An 18,553-nucleotide genomic window follows, 5' to 3' on the forward strand; every position below is an offset into this window, starting at 1 on the left:
GGAATTCCAGTAAGGATGCAGACATATCCACCTATACATTCAAACCAAAACCATCATCCTCAAATAACTTCAGAACAAAGTGTTCAGCACACACTGCAAGCCTTTGCTGCAGCACAGAATAATGAAATAATCCCCTGAACAAGACATTTTCCCTCCTAGATTAAGACAATGTTTACTACAATATTGATTTCTATTTTCAAAATACTTTTTAAAAATTCATACAACAATGAATTAAAGAGGAATTAATTCTAAAATACCAATGCAGTTAAACACAATAATATGCAAAACACTTAACAGCGTATGCAGGACTTGGTGCAGCACTACTTAAATCTTCTACACATATGGGATTAAAAGCAGTCTCAACATAATGTTTAATTTACAACAAGCACTTATGTTCACATTCTTAACATAGTAACTGATTTGTAAAATCCTTCACAAAAACCCCAACACATCACCTATTTCCACTGGCACTGGTAATGTACAAAGAGCTAAATATCCGCCTTAAATGCATTTTCAGTGTTTGAGTGCTGCTCTGAAGCCTTCCAAATTTACATCACTGCACTTATCCATTTAAAGCAATTTACAGAGAGTTTGTGCATTTCCAAAATTACACATGGGATAAATTACTATTTCCCATAGATTTCAATTACATATTAGGGAACTGAACTGCTGTCAGATGATTTAAGTACAAGACAACCCTATTTATTTGGAAAGACTTTCCAGTTGGGAACTGGTGAAGTACCACAGAGCCAGAGAGGGACAGTTGGGACCAGGGCCAGACAGTTCCCTTGTGCTGTAAAAACACAGCCAGGTAAGCCAGGCTCCTGCCAGAGTCTGCCAGCACAGCTGCTCCAGCTGCTTCCCACGGCTGGGAAAACCTGGGAGCCACCCCACCTTTCACAAGCAGTCACCAGGACAGGGGACACACTGAAGAGCGTGTTCTTACAGTTAGATACAAACACCTTACACCCAAAATCCTGCTTGGATATGCATGCTATTAAAAAAGAAAAAAAGTCTTTAAAAGTGGCTTATATTAGATGCTTCTAGTGTGTTTTCAACTTGTTTTTAAGTTACCAGAGACCCTGCACAAACTTATGATCTTATTTGGCCAGAAGTCTGAAATTCAGATAGTACACTATTAAGAAAATGTTAGTTAAACCCCAGCATTTCAATTTTACGTGAAGAGGAATATCCATCAATCAAATTTCACGTAAAATTTTAGCCACTGAAAAAAAACCCTACAAAAATATTTAAAAGAAGCTGTGGAGTAGCAAGTGCTTCTCAACAAATACCTCAAGATACAAACGGCAAAAAAAAGTCACTTCACATGAGGAATAAGGTCAGATGATTACACCGAAAGATAATTAAGACAAAGTTACTCAATTAATACATTGGATTAAAAGTACACAGTAAAATAGCACAACACTGAGCTCTTCCATATCCAAGCCCAGCAAAAACGCTGGCAGGCACTGCAGTCAGTGCCTCTCCTCCGTGGGGAGGACTTCACACTCCATTCATGCCGTGTGTGAGTCACTGCCCTGGCCCAGCCGCTCTCAGTGACTCCCTGCCCTCACCAGCACCACCTCACTCAAAGTGTATCCAAAAACCCCTCAAAGGAATCAAGTTTGTTCCCTTCAGTTTGAGTGCTTTCAGCCCCTGAATCCTGTTCTTCCTTCCAGCTGCCAGTTCTGGAGGGAAGAACTCACCTTAGAACAAGCCTGTAATTTGGTGGTTTAGTTTTAAAAATGTCTGACCTATATTCCCATTAAATTGTATTCACTATCCTGCCATGACTGGTTTGTGGACCTTCAGCCAACCTTCAACAGAGAAGAGGACAGAATTCTTTTACACCTTAGTTTAATTAACCTATTACCTAAATTAACTGCTTCCATCAGTACCTAGTTAACAACAGTATTTTTAGTTGCATGAGGAAATCTATTGAGAACTGAGAAAAAAATATCAATTTATGTGGTATGAAACCACATAAATGCTTATGTTTCTGTTCATTGCATCAGTTAAGACTGTCCCGAATCACAGTAAAAAGGCCCACCAATAAATTGTTAAAAGCTACATGCAGACAGGAACAAAATTCAAAAGCTCTCAGTACTCCATCTCCTATTTAGAAAAGCAGAAAGATTTACAGCTTCATTTGTAAGTGCAGAAGGGTCAGATTTTCTAGAACTTCTGCTAAGAAGAGAGATCACTTTCCAGAGTAAGTTCTGGGAAAAATTTAAATTATTCTCTGGGTTTATAATTGAAGTTTGAGATTTAAAACAGTGGTCTAAAAATTACTGAGTATGTGTTTAAGACCACATTAATCAGTTGTATGATACAAATTCCAGCATTACTACACTGACATGAAGATTAACCGTTGTCAGGTTTATGAATTTGTTATTTAAGTTACATTAACTGAGCACCTAAATTTTAATAAAAAGCAAAAAGAGACTTTAAATCTCAGAAGAACCGATCAACTAAAAACACAAGTCTCTTCAGTATAAGGCTACTTTGTATGCATTGCAAGTCCTGATTTTTAATTAGAAAGGTAAGCAAAATTCTACCACAATCTCAAATTAGACTGTGTTTAGTACAGAATCAATTCACTTTTTTATAAATGCTACTGTATGTGAAGATTCTAGTACCTAAAATACTCTCAAAAGAAAACCTGCAAATTTATTTTCAGTTTGGGGAGTAATCAAAAGGTTCAGCTAACTACAGAACAGAACTAAATCACTCTCCTGTTTACATTGCCTTTGCCACCTGATGCACGGAAATGCAAGTCAGGCACTTGTAAAGTGTATAAATTTCAAAAAGAGTGATTGACACCCGATATTTTAAGACATATAACAAGTCCTCTATTCTTACATTGTGTGTAATTTAAGATGAAGTTTACTTCTACAAAAATTCTGAAATATTACAATCCACTCCTAAAGAGGCATAATCACCTTAATGTAAACTGCTTATATCAGATTGGAGATACAAAAATGGAACACATCCTTTTTTTTTGAGAAAAAAACCCCAACCAGCCAAAACTAGCAGTACTATGCTTTTTAAAAGACTCTGCAAAATCAATTCTCCAGCTGCCACTGGAGAATTCCACAAGGAAAACGCTGCAGAACTGTGTCAGCATTCATAGTCAGGGGACTTTAATAATTCAAATTATACTCTTATTCATCATAGAAATCTACTAATTTCAGCTTTACTCACACCCATGAAAGTCTGGTTTACAAGCAGCCTGAAAAACATCGCAATAAGACAGTGTTTATTTTCTAGGAAGTTTCATGGTAAACTCCAAATCAGATCTAGTACCCCCCCACTGTGTTACAGGACATTCTGCCCCAAACATGTGGGAGGCTCTTACACACAAGTTCTCAATATATGAGCAGTCTTTTTTTTTTTTTTTGTAACCAAGACCTCAAAAGAAAAAAAGAAAAAGGTAAAGATTTTATTATTCCCTTTTTTCTTCAAAGATGTTTCACACATTTCCAGATTCTTAAGCTACAGTGTTCTCATTTCTCAGTAACTCTGAGATACATCTTGAATCAGACACTCAAGACAGACAATTATAAAACTTCGATTTGTTCTTGACTTCGACAAGAATAAATGGAAACAGTCCAGTACATGCTTCCAAAAAGACAGCAATTTTTTTCCCTGCATATATGACAGAAGTCATTGTGAATTCAAGAAGGACAGTCCTAAAGACATGGTATTACTGTCTGGACTGAAATAGCCACAAGTAAAAAAGAAATTTTGATTCAGACTTACCAAAACTGCTTTCTAATCAGCACAAACAAGATTGATTTTACCATGCACAGACTATTTTGCACTTCAAGAACACTGTCCAAATTCTAAATTCCATAAATACTGAAACAGCTTTGTCAACTCAATGCAGTCAATGCCTGCTTGAGACCAGTGTTTTCAGGTGGTATTTTTGGTTTGGGGTTTTTTTTTGTTTTTTTAGCTGAAGCAAACTGTTGATTCAAATTAAGAGAAAGAGATCAAAATCCTGCTATATCTCAGCTTCAAAGGATGAAGACAAAATTGCCCTGTTTAAGCAGAAAGCCTGAATTATTGTGGCTCTGCTCCAGGTGGGACAGAAAATGCAGAATATGTTCATTTGTTCACATAGGGCTGGAAGAGCAGCAGGTGTGGTTTAGCAAGCAGCTTTTAGGCATTCAAGGAGAACAGCAGCAGAAAAAAAAAACAAACACCAGAAAATAAGCAAATAAACCCAAGCCAACCCAAAACTCTACCTTTAGCCAGCTGGATTAGGGACTGACCCAGTGACTGATGCCAGTAAAACACTGCCTTTTGCTCACTTCAGCAGTGTATTCTCCCATAAGGAGGTCTCAAGTCCCTACAAACATCATCTCTCTGCAATAGTGGTTAGAGGAAAAAGATGATGTTCTAATAGAAGTCTAAGCTCTGGACATGACTCGTTCACTGAGCTCAAGAGTTTTAATCCTCTCCTCTAAAGCCCAGCCTATGTCCATATGAAACAAATGGCATCTCTTAGACTGCCTAGAGAGAAAACAACACTGCTGAAAGCAGCCTCAGACAGCTGTCAGCCCAAAGTGAAAAAATATTTGTATCTGTTCTGAATTCTAGGCATGATAGCTTTCCAGGGTTTATCCTCACTCCTCCAGTTAAGTTTGAAAAATGGTCAAACTACAGAAGCTTCTCCTTAATCTACATTTATCTATTGATGAGACACAAGGCGGTCCAATTCCCACCCTGGGAGCCTTCCAAAGAGCTGGAGATGGTGCTGAGCCTGAGCTGGGCTGTGTTCCAAGCTGGGTGACTGACAGCTCCCCTGAGCTGTGGGCAGCACTCACCACGGCCCTGCTTTGCAGAGAGCTCAGGGGCTGCAGGGTGGGAACCAGGCCATGGCCAGCACTGGCCACCCGTCCCCCAAGCACAGGTGACAGCAGTGGTGTCACAGCATTTGATTTGTGGGCCTGCACTGTAAATGGGACCAAATGACAGCAGCTCAGCCCGGCCATGACCCGTGGCACTGCTGCTCACAATCACATACAGGAAGGGCTCGGGAGATTAATGAACAGGAAGGATTCCTGCACTTGCCAAATCCTGCATCACTGATGGCAAGCACTTGTGATTACACTGGAAAGAAGCAGCTTCTCAAATTGCTATAATCTTTTCCTACCAAACTCATCACGAATTTGGATACTTTCTCTAATTTGCCCTTCCTTCAGAGGAACGGAGAAAAAAGAAAAACAAATGTGAGTTTTTGTGGTATTGTTTAAAAACAATACCACTGACTTACACTGCTGTTCCCACCCCACCTCCCCTTGTAATCCACAGGGCTCTTTGCTTGGAAACATTAGAATTTGTTTTGTTTCTTCTAACATATTGCATCAAGTTTTGTTAGCAAGTATGCAGTTATTCTTAAAAACAAAAAACAACTGTTGAAGTTTCTAGAATTACACTGCATCATATCCTGATTAATTACTAAGGAACTATTCACCAAGCCAGATCACTCCCAGAGGTGACTAAAACACTACCATGAAGCCTTCTGCCATGTCACTGCAAGACTGATCTTCCATTTCTACTCTTCCTATTTTAGCTTAGGCAAACAGGAATAATGCTTTAAGATATTTACTACACATAATCTTGTACCGAATGCCATTATTAAAGTAGATCATAATATTTGTACACTGAATGGGCATTTTTCATAACTATGTTGCCATTAAAACTGATTCAAGAAAATATACTGAAGCTTAGCACTCTCAGTTAAGAAAGTCAGGAACAAAGTATACAAGTGTAACGATTTCCAGTAGATATCCAGATAATTTTAAAATCCTGGACAGAAAGTAAGAAATAATTTTGTACATTTACATCTCAAACTGTCCCTGTAAGTTTTTCAGTTAAAGCAACACAAAATTGCTAAAAAAATTAATTCCCAAATGATTATCCTAATTTAATTTTATGCTAGTAATATCTGGCAATTAATTACTGTCTTTGAGTATGTGTAACAGTCTGATTAACTGTATCATCAGCTGATCTCTGTAATACACTTTATTGCAGACAGAGCTTTATGACATCTTGTAAGTCTTCCAAAATGTGTGAACTGTATTGCTGTAGTAAAATTCCTGTATTTTTCAACCAGAAACAGCTCCAGTGGAGTGGGCTGGGCACACTGCTCCTCATGGCCCCTCTGCTGAGCCCAGCAAAGGCTCCAGCACAGAGCTCAGCTGAACTACCCCAAGGGACAAGGGAATTCAGGCATTATAAAGGTAAGTTGTTCCCATTTCATAGTAAGGCTAAAATGAATTACAGCAGCTAGTGGGGAAAAAAAAAACTAAGTAGCTCTCCAGAGCCCAGCTGAGGGTTGAAAACAATTCCTGCCTTTTTCTTACCTCACAAAAAGTAAGGTTCTTCCTCTCTTTCTTTTCTTTAGTGCTACACCCAGCACCTCCTTGGCAGTTTGTGCAACTGTAGAACACAGACAGGTCTAAAATGCTGCCAGGCTCCAGCTGGGTCCTGCAGTAAACAGAGGTGCACTTCCAAGTCCTTGGAGGAATTATGAACCCAGGCAGGGCTCCACAAGAGGAGGAGTCCTTCCAGAAGGAAGAATGCTCAGGGAAGCAGATGCACCCACATGGCTTTGGGCAGGTGTGATGGAGGAGCGGGAGGCACCAAACCCAGCACAGCAACCCCACCTTGTTGGGCAGAGCAATGCAGGAGCACCTCCTTCCAGCCCCAGACACAACCATTCCCTGCTGGCTGGGCATTGAGGAGCACCCTCCTTCCAGCCCCAGACACAACCATTCCCTGCTGGCTGGGCATTGAGGAGCACCCTCCTTCCAGCCCCAGACACAACCATTCCCTGCTGGCTGGGCATGGAGGAGCACCTCCTTCCAGCCCCAGACACAACCATTCCCTGCTGGCTGGGCACCCAGCACTGCTGCAGGAACTGTCTGTGCAACACAAACCTCGCTGGCAAATTCAGTCTCTGCTGCAGGATTTTTTCATGGATTTACTCTATACCCTGGCTGGAATCATTGAATACCTTGGAGGTCTGAATTCTACTCTGGATTCAACCGGCTTGTGAAACAACAGCCATTTGTTAAACAGGAGAAGTAAAAAGTAATGGAAAAAGCTTCCAAAACTTGTGTGGATCTTACTTGTGTCTCTCAACTGAGATAAACACAATTCCAGTAGTAAATTCTTTAAACAGAAAGTTTAAACAGAAACTCAGTGACAGCAGAAACTACTCAAATAAATGATTTGTAAGTTCTGTGTTCAGCTTAGTGTGTCACAATTAACCTGACAAATTTTTATAAAATAATGACCCTCAAAACTCCTTCACACAAACTGGCATCCACGCTCATTTCCAAAGTGAGAATTTATCCACTGTCATGAACAAGCCTTCTTCAACCCTCAAATGTCAAAATAAAACTTCCAGGAGAGCATTTTTAAAAATTATTTAGAGTTGGGTAGTCACACGTCATTCAGAATAGAACCTTCTTGAAATAATTGTTCCCAGCTAACGTGTATAATATTGGATTACTGCTTTCTGCTGGATGAAAGCACAGTTTGAGATCATCATGCAAAGGTTTTTGCAGCTCTACTATTCATGGATTTTAGTTGAGTGGGGTGGTACAAATTATCTATTAATATTACCTACCTATGTGGGTTGCTAATTTTTCTCCATACTCATTTTAGACAATAAAGTTTATTAATCCTAGGAGAAGTTTTAAATTTAAAGCCTTCTACTATACTGTAAAGAAAAGTAATCTCAAAAATAACCAAATATTGAAATAGTTCTAAATCAAACAAGTGTGAACACGGCTGTAAACACAGGAGCTTATCAGGTGACTTCAGGCAATCTCTGCAGGAATGCAGGATAAGCAGCTTCCCACAGAAAGCCAGGAACATGAAAGGAGTAGCTCCAAGAGTGAATGCAGCAGCCTGAGACTGAGCTTCACCAGCACTGGAGCACCACCCCCTTCCACCTCACTGATGACTGAAACCTACTGGCCTTGCCCAGGCTGCCTGTTTGAGAGCTTTCGGATCAAGTGTCATTTGCTAATAAAAAGATTAACTATTTCACGTGTTTATATATATATATATATAAACAGATATAAAATAGGTTCTGCAAAAGGCTCATACATTTTTACATCAAATGAGCTGCTAAGAGATGTATTAGCTACATATTTTTAGAGGTAAACTCCGTGTCTCTATCCCTGGAAGTAATAATCTCCTTCAAGGCAAATGCAGTGTTCAGTTTGTGTAACAGGTGGGGGACATTAGTCACACTGTCTGTGCACAGAGTGTAAAAATCATAACACAGCCTGGAGAAGGTGATTCAGAATAGCCCAGCTCCAGTGCCTGAACACATCCACCTGCTACACCAGACAGGCTCGGAACCAAACCTGGGCATTTCTTCGATGCCTACTGTCCAGTAGTGTGATCAACTCCTATATGCCCTGTATTTACCCTGAAATAATAAAAAGTGCTTCTGCTTATTTCATATTTTATTTAAAAGAATTGAAAGCAACACAGATGATGGCAATTGAATAAAAAGAAACATATTTGTTCTCACTAAGTAGCAAGATGAGTTTGAACACTGAAGATCAGAGTCCAGATGAACGTGGTCTCAATGCTGGTATGTGCAAAACACCAACAGCCAAAAAATCTCATAGGATTTTCCAGAGTCTTTATTCACTAACAACATGAAAGATGTTCACTGCGGGACTAAGATCAAGTAATTTTTAAATACAATCCAGCAAAAGTGCTACATGAGTTAATATTCTTTCATTATTATTGTACAGAGTCTTTTATGTACTGTTTCAAGTAAAAAAAAATTGAAGGAGGTCTTATTTTCCTGTCACACCAATTAACCTTAATGCTTACTGGATTCCTATCTGCAGCAAATACAGATACTAATCACAAAACTTACACCTTCATCCATCTCTCCCTCCAGCTGAGGGGTTTTTTTTGTCCCCAGCTATACCTGTGGTGTCTCAGTTTCTTCACTAATCCATCTCAAGTCAGTGCTGTATTAGTTCATCACCCTTGCAGCTAAGAAAAGAGAAGATCTGTTGACTAACCACAGGAAAAGGCTCACTCTTAACCCAAAAAGAATGCCACCTGTATACTGGGAAATGTCTGGTATGTAGCTGGTCACTCATTAAATCTGACTTTATAAGGAACAAGTTTCAAACTGACATTCTTTCATAATTAAATCTTTCCAGTGTGATAACTCATGAAGTGCTGGAGCTTGGAAAGATGACCAAAAATGTTTCAAAACCCCTAGAACCAATGGTTTTGAATCTGACAGCTACATAAGAAGATTTACATACATACTTTGCACCATATAATTTCATACAACCTGAGGAAACATGTATTTAGTGACCCTTCAGACACACTGCATGCCTGAGGTAGAGCACTCCCAAAATAAAAACAGTAAAAACCTCTGCACTACAAAAAGCTTCCTTCTACACACGTAGCACCCTTGAAAAAAAGGAAAGTATTTAAGGCTCTGAGGTTTGGTTTTGTTTAGTGTGTCAGGTTGCCTACAGATCCATTTACCCAACTCCTGTATGAACAAGAGAAACCCCTTGTCCATGTACTGCAAAGATAACCTTCCAAGCATGAAACCACTGCCTGCAGACAGATCTACTGATTCCAATTAGCACCACTTTGCCATTAGAAAAACAAGTCTTTGTGCTGGCATCACTCAGAGCATTACCTTTGGAGCAGTCTGAAAAATCACAGTGCTGCTTTACCATCAATTTTTGCACAGCAGAAAGGACTCAGATCCTGGGAGCTTTTTTAATGCTTCTGAACACTAGAAGATTTTGTACCTAGAACAGGCATGGTGTTAACAAAAAGAAAAGAAAAAAAAAGATCTCTTCTTTCCTTTCAGCAGCAGTAGAAATGAGAACTTCAAACAGGAGTGCCCTATAAATTTAACTACTAAGAGAGATTCATATCACAACCACAGTAGAAATCATTCAGAAAGAAAAACTCTCCCTTTGCAGAACCTTTGAGAAAGGTCTCTCTGCTGGCTGCTGCTTTCTGAAGTTAAGACATGGTCACAATCTCAGGCTCTATTTCTGGTACTTCTGCATATAACGACATCATATGAATAATACATACTTTTTTAAATTTTATACTTTTTCCAATACCTCTATTACCATAGTATGAAGTAATTTCTATTATAAAACTTATAAAATCAAATCAATAGCTATTTACATTACTTCTTGGCTTAAGTTTTGCCAAAAATAAGAAACTGCTATGTAACTCTCAGATTGCATTCTATAATGGTAAATTAAAATAGGCTTGTCTAATTGTTCTTCCCAGTGAAATTCAATATAGCCCCAGCTTCCAAATAAAGCATAAAACTATTTAACATGACTAACTATACTGCAAACAATCAGTTCCCAAGATAATTCATGTTGGAATGGACCAGATGAAGTCATCTCAATACCCAGTAGAGAAATGGTAGAAGCAATTCATTGAGACGTTACTTTTAACGAAAAGAAAGTCATTCCCCTCTGTGGTAGCATGCTTTAAAATAAAGTACAGTTTCTCAAAACAGGCTAGTATCAATATTTAGCTTTTTTTTAATGTAACAAACTGAGAAGCAAAGTATTCTTAAAATATACAGGACTGACTCACTGTTTAGGCAATACCTGATCTACTTAAGAGTCTAAATGGATGAACTCGCAAGATGTTACATTTAGAAAAAAACAGCAGCTGTCATATTTTTTCACATCCTTTCTTAAGAAATACCAGGAAGTTAAATTCTGGTGGGAGACAAGACTGCAAGCACTTCCTCCTCAGCCTCCACATACACACAAAGGGCTTTGTATTTTCATTATGGTAAAGTGTATTTTTTTTTGTCTAGGAAGAGCCCAAAAACCAAAGCTGTCCAAAATCTACACAAGCGAGACCAGGCCCTGTTCAAAACAGCCAAACTCCACCCAACAGTCAAGAACAGGCTGGACAGCACAGCACCTCCCTACCTGTACCTACACACCTGATGGGATGGGGGCATATCAAGGTTGCCACCGTAAGCAGATTAATAAAAGGTTAATGAGCAAGGTACAGCTCATCAGAGAACTAATCCAGATGAACACGTGACTACTGCAACAGCACCAGCAAGCAAGGACACAGACACCTGAAGCAGTTCTGTAAAAGTGTCTGTAAATCCTAAACCTGCTATGGCAATGCAGAACTGCAGCTTAGTGTTAACCACTTCATCCTACTGTTAAAAGCCATGACACAGAAAGTTAAAACCAACATGAACAATGTCTACAGTACTAACCAACTGTTTGAGTGTAGCCAATGAAAACCCAAATAAACAAACTCCACTCTGCTGCCAGCATTCCTTGTCATTCTCTAGTGAAAGAAACCTGCGTGACAAACACAGCACCAAGGAGAGCTGGGCGGGTGCCAGACTGACTGAACCCAGCCCTGACAGTGCCAGCACTGCACATCTGGGCACAGCAACACAGCTGCTGGGGCTGGGGCCACTCTGCAAAACATCACAACCAACAGGGAGGTCAAGGCTTTCCACTCTCATTCTCAATTCCACCCACTAGTCCACTTGACTTAGGACTGAAACAAAAAATGTAATTGAAACAGTTAATTCAAGTCAAAATAGAGTTTGGAGTACGTAGAGCCAAAAAATGATACCTAAAATTATTCATTAGGGCTAGCTACTAAAAAAAGAAGTAACAGTGATTCAGTTATCTCACTCTCAAAAGCACAGTAGAACTTATGTATATTGGAGAAGTTAAATGGTCATATTAGATCTTCCCCACATCTGAACAAGATACTGCTCCAACATACAGAAATGTTTTCAGAAAAGCTGTTTGCATTTCTATTACAAAGCAAGAAATATATTAACTACAAAACAGTAGTAACTGTTGCTATTATCAGTTGAAGTGCACAAATCCTTCATCAGTGATAACAAAAACCCCAAACTAAAAACAACCCAGCCTACCCTTCAGTGGATTTTAGCAGCAGCCTTACATCCAGGGATGTAATCAAATTCTACTATACAAGACAGCAATTCCCATTCAATGGCAGAGCAGCTTCATAATAGGGTGTTTTGCCAGACACAAACACATTTATTAAAGGGCCAGAGAAAACACATCCTATTAGAATAAAGCACAAATTACTACTTATGTGTTTAGACAAAGTGCATCCCTTCTTTTTCAATTAGTAGACAATTGCTTTTGTAGAGATAAATGTGCATAAAATGCCAGACAAACTTTAAATGCACTTACTAGACTGCACTGCCTCTCCTACAGACACTCAGGAGTGCAGCAGGAATGCAGGATGCCTTTTTCTCCTTTCCAGCTGCAGTCATGCACATCACACAAAGCCAGTCCTAGCAATGGGTGATACAGAAGATCATCTTACTAATCACTGCTCTGCTGCATTAATTTTGTACGAACTGGAGAGAATACAGAAGTACATGTGTAGTAATCTGTAGCAACAGACAGCACACATGAAGATACTTTCTTTTTTCATACAGTATTTAACAACTAAATAACAGAGGAGGTGGGGATCTGCTACATAACCTTAGTTACAGGATGATCAAATACTGACAAAAGTTCTCTTCTTACGCCGTTCACTACCAAGTAATAACATCTATAAGTTGCCTAATACAAAAGAAAATGGCATATTTCTAATTTTAGTGGTAATTAATACCTTGAAACACGATGAAACTCTTTTGTGAACTTCAACCTGGAAACCAGAGAGCCAATCTGAACAGAGAAGCAAAGTGCTCCTTTTAACCAGCTGAAAAGGGAACTCCTCACACTCCAAGTGCTTTTGTTTACAAGGCTGTAATTACTGCTATTCAAAGATTTATTTACAAAGTTACCTGAGCAGGAGTAGCAAGACATCAGAAAAGTTTTGAGCTATGCATGGACGCAAATACTTAAACAAAGGCATACAGGCCACGGGAAAAACAAATGAGGAGAGGATAATCACACTCCCTGCAGATGAGAAACTTTTAAACTCTAAGTAAGGTAACATATTATTAAGCAGTTCTGAAACTCCTGACTTCTTCCTATATACGCTTTGCTATGGAATATATTAACATATCATATTCCCAAATTCAATGTGTTCTTACAAAGTCTATTTAAACCACCAAGTTTTGTATCTTATCAGCAGGGTACTTATTTTCCAAACACCATCTAAAGCATAATGTCTCAGCTCTCAGCTCAGCCACCACATAAAGTATGTTACTACTCAGCTGTCACCAAGCCTTGCTGCCTTGGGATCCACCTGCCTAAACTCCCCTGGGACACACTGGTGGAGAATATGTGGCTTTAGACTGTATTTCACAAGACCTTGTGCTACTGGGCACAGCTAAATGTTCCCCCTTGAAGTTTTAAAGGCCAGGCTCTGCACAGCAGGACACCAGTGACCCGACCTTCCTTCCTCAAGACAACGACATTAGTAGCATTAAGCTTAGTGTCCTGCCTACCCCCTTCAAACAGGGAGGGGCAGAAAGACATGATGAGGTCATGGCATAAAACTTAAAGGTCAAAACCACCCTCCCAGGGTTGGACACTGTTTCACTGAACATCTGCCACCCTACTATCTAGTGTGAAATTCAACTGTTAGTGCATTTTCGTCTAAAGCACTCATAAATGTCCAACTCCTTTAACTAAAGAGAACATTTTAAATTAACAGTTAATTTTTTTTTAGTTTTATAATAATTTATACTTCATATATCAGTGTCAGTTACCTTCTGTCCTCACATTTCCACACATTTCTATCTCAGGTTCCACATTCTGCTTCTTTCCTTATTTTCCCTCCCAGTTCCCTTAAGTGCCAGTGGCTCACACAGGCCTCAGTCATTCTTTCTGGGGCAGAAAGTTTGAGAAACACGTGGAAAACTGACTCCTTCTACCTAAATGATAGCACCTTACTGTCCAGGTGTATCTGCCAGAGGAAAAATGCAATGTCTGTCTTCACCTGCTGAAGGGAAGGAGCACATCATCACTGGCTCCAGGGGAACCCTAAAAACCTGTCAAGGGAGTGTAAAGTCCATCTGCTGTACTTGCTCTTCCCAGGAATGCCGAGAGCGCTCTGCACCACGACTGTGCTTTCCCAGCCTCTCCTTAGGGCCCTTCCCCACAGTTAAAGAGCTTCAGGCTCTTTCCAAAAAAGTAAGAGAACAGAAGCAAACTTGCTCGACAGCTTCCCTGCTGCCCAGGGATTGCTCGCTTCTGGAGAGCCATTCAGTGCCTCAAAATCTGACAGGACTACCAGAGTACCCAAAGAAACCACTTATTGCCCTGTCAGAGCTTTCCAAATCTTGGATATTTTACAAATCCACTTTCATGAGAACTCTTAGAAATTCAATTGCAGGAGAACCAGCTGAAAAGGCTCTAAAAATTACATCACTACTGAGCTAATTACACTTCAAAATTCAAATAGGCATTTTCAGCTACTCATCTCTCATGAATTTCAGGAAAAAGGCTTACTGCAGAAGAATGTGGTAAACAAAACAAAAATCCTCACTTAACACATAATACAAGCTACAAAGAACAAACAAAAGAGAAAGGAAAGATGGTATTATAAGAGTGGTAAGACACAGAACAGAAACACAGTACCTGGACAGTGGTAAGACATTCAATACCAGAGTGTGGAATCAAAGTCAAGATGTCCCTTGCCACTTCTGCTTCAGAAATGTCACTGATCATTTCATTATATTCACTGTACAATGCACTCTGTGCTGCAATGTGCACATTTGTAAAAGAAAACATACTACCATACAAAGAAGGAAAAAAAACCCCAAGAGGTCCCCAAAGTTTTACTTACCACAGTAGTGGCAATATTTCTCTTATTAACTTCTAGACTTCACCCAAGTTACAGAAGAAATTAAGCAGACCAGAAGAGAAGCTGACAGCATATATCATAGGATCTCAAAAGGATTCCTCAGAGCCAGAACTTCACCCATTGTCACATTAGGCAGCAACCACCTCACCTCTATAGGTGAGTGTAAGCCACAAGTGCTGCCCAGGTGGCTCACCAGGGGCGGGAGCTATGGAGGACACCCCAAACCCACAGACACTCTCTGCAAAGCCGTTCTTTCTCTCTTCCAAAGAGGAATAGCATGGTCCTGTTGTCGGACACCTGACAGGACCCCAAAAATCTTTGACACCTCCTAATTCTGCCATTCAGTTACACACAGTACAGGGCATGTCACAACCTCACTGTGCAATGGCTTCTTCACCTGTTATAAATGGAAAACGATCCTTCCCTTCCTGGAAAGCTTCTGACAGCAGACAAGCAATGGACAAGTACCCCTACTGCAGAAATGCCCACAAAAATCTCTTTTTACCTGCTAAGAGCAAAACAGCAATTCTGTTGCACACCACCCCCAGTAACACCGAGGTCGCAGGACATCTTACCTGATTTTATAATTGGGTAGGGTGTGCTTGCGCTTAATAACCTTCTTGAACTGGTTCACTATGATGGAAGTGAGCTGGGGCATGGGCCTCCCTTCGAACTGGGACTTCACCTCGAACACTATCACGGGGTCGTCCATGAAAGAGAAGAACCAGTGAGTGAAGGGCAGACGCGTGAAGACCAGCTTCAGCTTCCCCATCACCCGGGAGATCTTCACGAAGAGATAGGCCGACTTGCCAAAGACCAGGTCGGCGTCGATGGCCAGGTGGAAGCCACCATTGTACTCCAGGTCCACCTCGAAGCCCAGCTCCTCGGGACAGCCCTCCTCGTTGCAGCACACCGGCCGGATGAGCTTCACCGACTTGAACACGGGCAGGACATCGCCGAGAGAGACCTCCCTGAGGCTGAGCCCCTCCAGCACCTTCCCCGTCATCTTGGCCTGGAGCAGCTCCTCGAACTCCACCTTGATCTTCTTGGTGACCCAGTCCCTGACCAGGGCAGTGTCCCTGAGCTCCCTGAAGAGGAAGAGGAAGATGGCATTGAGGAAGTGGCAGCTCTCCTCGCGGGAGGAGGGGGCCGGGGGGGGCTCCGGCTGCGGCGGCTGTTTGCTGCCGGGCTCGGGGCCCGGGGCGGCGGCGGCCGCAGAGGCCGGGGCCGGGCTGGGGGCCGGCTCGGCCGCGGCGGGGCCGCCGGCGGGCTCGGCGCCCTGCAGGTATTCCCTGAGGCCGTGCTCGGGCGCCACGCGCGAGTAGACGATGCCGCCGGGCGCGTCGCCCGTCCCGCCGGGGGGCTCGGGCTTCTTCCTGTAGAGGAGCAGGAGCTGGAGCAGGAGCGTGAGGCAGCAGCCGGCGAGCGCCGAGAGCAGGATCACGTACAGCAGCGGCATCCTGGGGCCCGCCGGGCCGCGCCGCCCCGCGCCGCCCTCACCGCGCCGCCACCGCCGCCATCGCGGGGCCGCGCCCGCCCGGCGGGTCCAACGGCCGCGGGGCCGCGCATACGGGTCACCCGCCGGACGGGGGCGGGGCGAGCCGCCCGAGCGGCCAATGGGCGGCGGCGCCGCGCGCCCTCCGCGCGCTGCTATTGGCGGAGCCCCCCGAGCAGCGTCACGGCGGCGCGCGCCGGTGTGGCGTCACTGCGCGGGTGGGGGCGGAGCGATGTGGGCGGGGCGGCGGCGGCGCGCGCAGGGGTCACACGGGGGCGAGAGGGGCGGGCGCGCTCCCGAGACATCAGCGGGGACACGATCCCGGGACGAAGTCCTGGGAAACACCATCCCGGGACACCAACCCGGGACAGACACCATCTCCGGACACGATCTGGGAAACACCATCCCCAGACACCAACCCGGGACGAAGTCCTGGGAAACACCATCCCCAGGCGCGCTCCCGGGCCGCCCCAGAGCCGCCCCGCCCGGCTCTCCCCAGGCGCGGCGAAGGCGCACCGGGCAGGGGACGGGGCCGGGCAGCCCCCGGCTGTGGAAGGGGGCCGGTGTCACTCGGGGCCGGTGACAGAGAAGGGCCGTCGAGCCCCTTCCAAGGCGGGCGGCTGGATGGTGGCTGTCTCAGTACTGTGACCCTGGGGAGGGGTGAAGGGATAAAGTCTGTCTTTACGGGCGTTCCTGTAACCTCTTTGCTACTGGTGAGAGGTGCTTGTAACTCATTTTTCACATTTTGAAAAAACTGCATGGATGACATTTTATCAAGCTCTGCTATCGTTGGTGGTAAGATATAAATCTGTTTCCGCCCTCTTCAGCTATCTCCTAAGGCTTGAAAGCCGTCATTGAACACATGAAGTAAAAAGCTAGGGAGGAAAGGAAGACGGAGAAAAGCAGGCTGAGAACTTTGCACACAACATGATGGTGTTTCAGCCTGTGCTGTGTGTGAGGTCACTGCTGGCCTGTGGGCAGGACAGTCAAGGACAGACGTTTCTTTGTAGGACAAAACTGCTGCTTCGATGAGATCAGAGAGGAGAGAAGAGGAGAGACCTCCCTGCCCAGGCTGCTCATAAGGCTTTCCGGGGAGGTGACACATCAGTCCGGGTGGAGACTCTGCAGAAAGGGTCGTTTTGAACATTTTAAGATTAGCCCAGAAGGCCCATCATATTCAAATTTGACTTACAGAATTGTCATATAAAATAACCACATTTTTACCGGAAAATATAATTGTACCTCAGAAAAAAAAAAACACCAACCCTGTTATTCTAATCCAGCAAACTCATTTAAGGGCCAGATCAAAGGTGAACATAGTGGTGGAGAATGTACTATGACAGCTGCACACTATTTTTCCAGGTCATTCCCTTTGTCAGGGGTAGTCTTTTCTTTCCCTCTTGAAATAGAAGTTTTATGATTTCAGAAAGGCAGACACGGTGCAGACAAAAGTTACTTAAATAATAAAGCTTGTTTTCAACACCAGTTTTTATGTTTAGTTAAATACCTAGCTAAAAGATTTTTAAAGAATATTATATTTTAATAGAATAAAAGGACATTTATGCTCACCTTGTTGGTTGGGGGGTTTTTTCCAGCCCCCAGAACTGCTTAAAAATGCAAACAAGAGGAGAAGAAATGTGCAGTTTTATTGCCAGGAAGATAAAAGCTCTCTTCCCCATCCCCCTTCATGAAGTGTGTGGGGTGGGAGGATTGAAAAGCTCATAATGATGCAGTGCTGTGGTTTGAAACCAGAGATTCAGAGTATGAATTTTTTATAGGTCTTGTGACTGCAAGTTGAAATGCCTGGGTGTTTAACAGAGCACTCCTATAGAAATACCAGAGAGGTCATTAGTCCAGCACTGGAACTGCTCTGTTACGGGCCTGTACCATGGCTAATACAGGCACACTGCAAGAATGGAAAGGTTTGGGATTTGCAACTAAATGGCTTTCAGATAAGGAGTAATATATTCAGAAAGGCAATAGCAGCCTTGCTTTTGGGTCAGGAGGAACAGCAGGAGAATAAAAAAAAGTCGTGTTGCAGAAGACTCAATTGAGTATTTTCTTCTGTTAGACAAGCAGAATAGGGAATTTGGCACATTTTGTGCACCTGATGGCAGCTTAAGAGCCTCTGAAATGTTCAGCTCAGTAATCGCTTTTCTCCTTTCCCAGGAACATTTTCAACAGGAGCTGTGTTATCTCAAAGGGCACGTTAGGAACAAGAATCAG

General features: G+C 42.6%; 1 protein-coding gene and 1 long non-coding RNA gene across 2 annotated transcripts in view; one reads left to right on the forward strand and one right to left on the reverse strand.

The window, feature by feature from the left end:
* PDZD8 (PDZ domain containing 8) overlaps positions 1-16,329 on the reverse strand; it is a 59,292-nt gene extending 42,963 nt beyond the window's left edge. The window contains exon 1 of the mRNA XM_017809291.1: positions 15,408-16,329. Coding sequence (XP_017664780.1) covers positions 15,408-16,291 — 884 coding nt within the window. The 5' untranslated portion in view covers positions 16,292-16,329. The remainder of the gene's footprint in view (positions 1-15,407) is intronic.
* Positions 16,330-16,921: 592 nt separating this feature from the next.
* On the forward strand, positions 16,922-17,812 carry LOC108494505. Its single transcript, XR_001873866.1, has 2 exons — positions 16,922-17,040; positions 17,155-17,812. It is a non-coding gene; the product is annotated as an uncharacterized LOC108494505 (long non-coding RNA).
* The last annotated feature ends 741 nt before the right edge of the window (positions 17,813-18,553 follow it).

Source organism: Lepidothrix coronata, unplaced genomic scaffold (assembly GCF_001604755.1).
Source record: "Lepidothrix coronata isolate B3197 unplaced genomic scaffold, Lepidothrix_coronata-1.0 Scaffold25, whole genome shotgun sequence".
Lineage (NCBI taxonomy): Eukaryota > Metazoa > Chordata > Aves > Passeriformes > Pipridae > Lepidothrix > Lepidothrix coronata.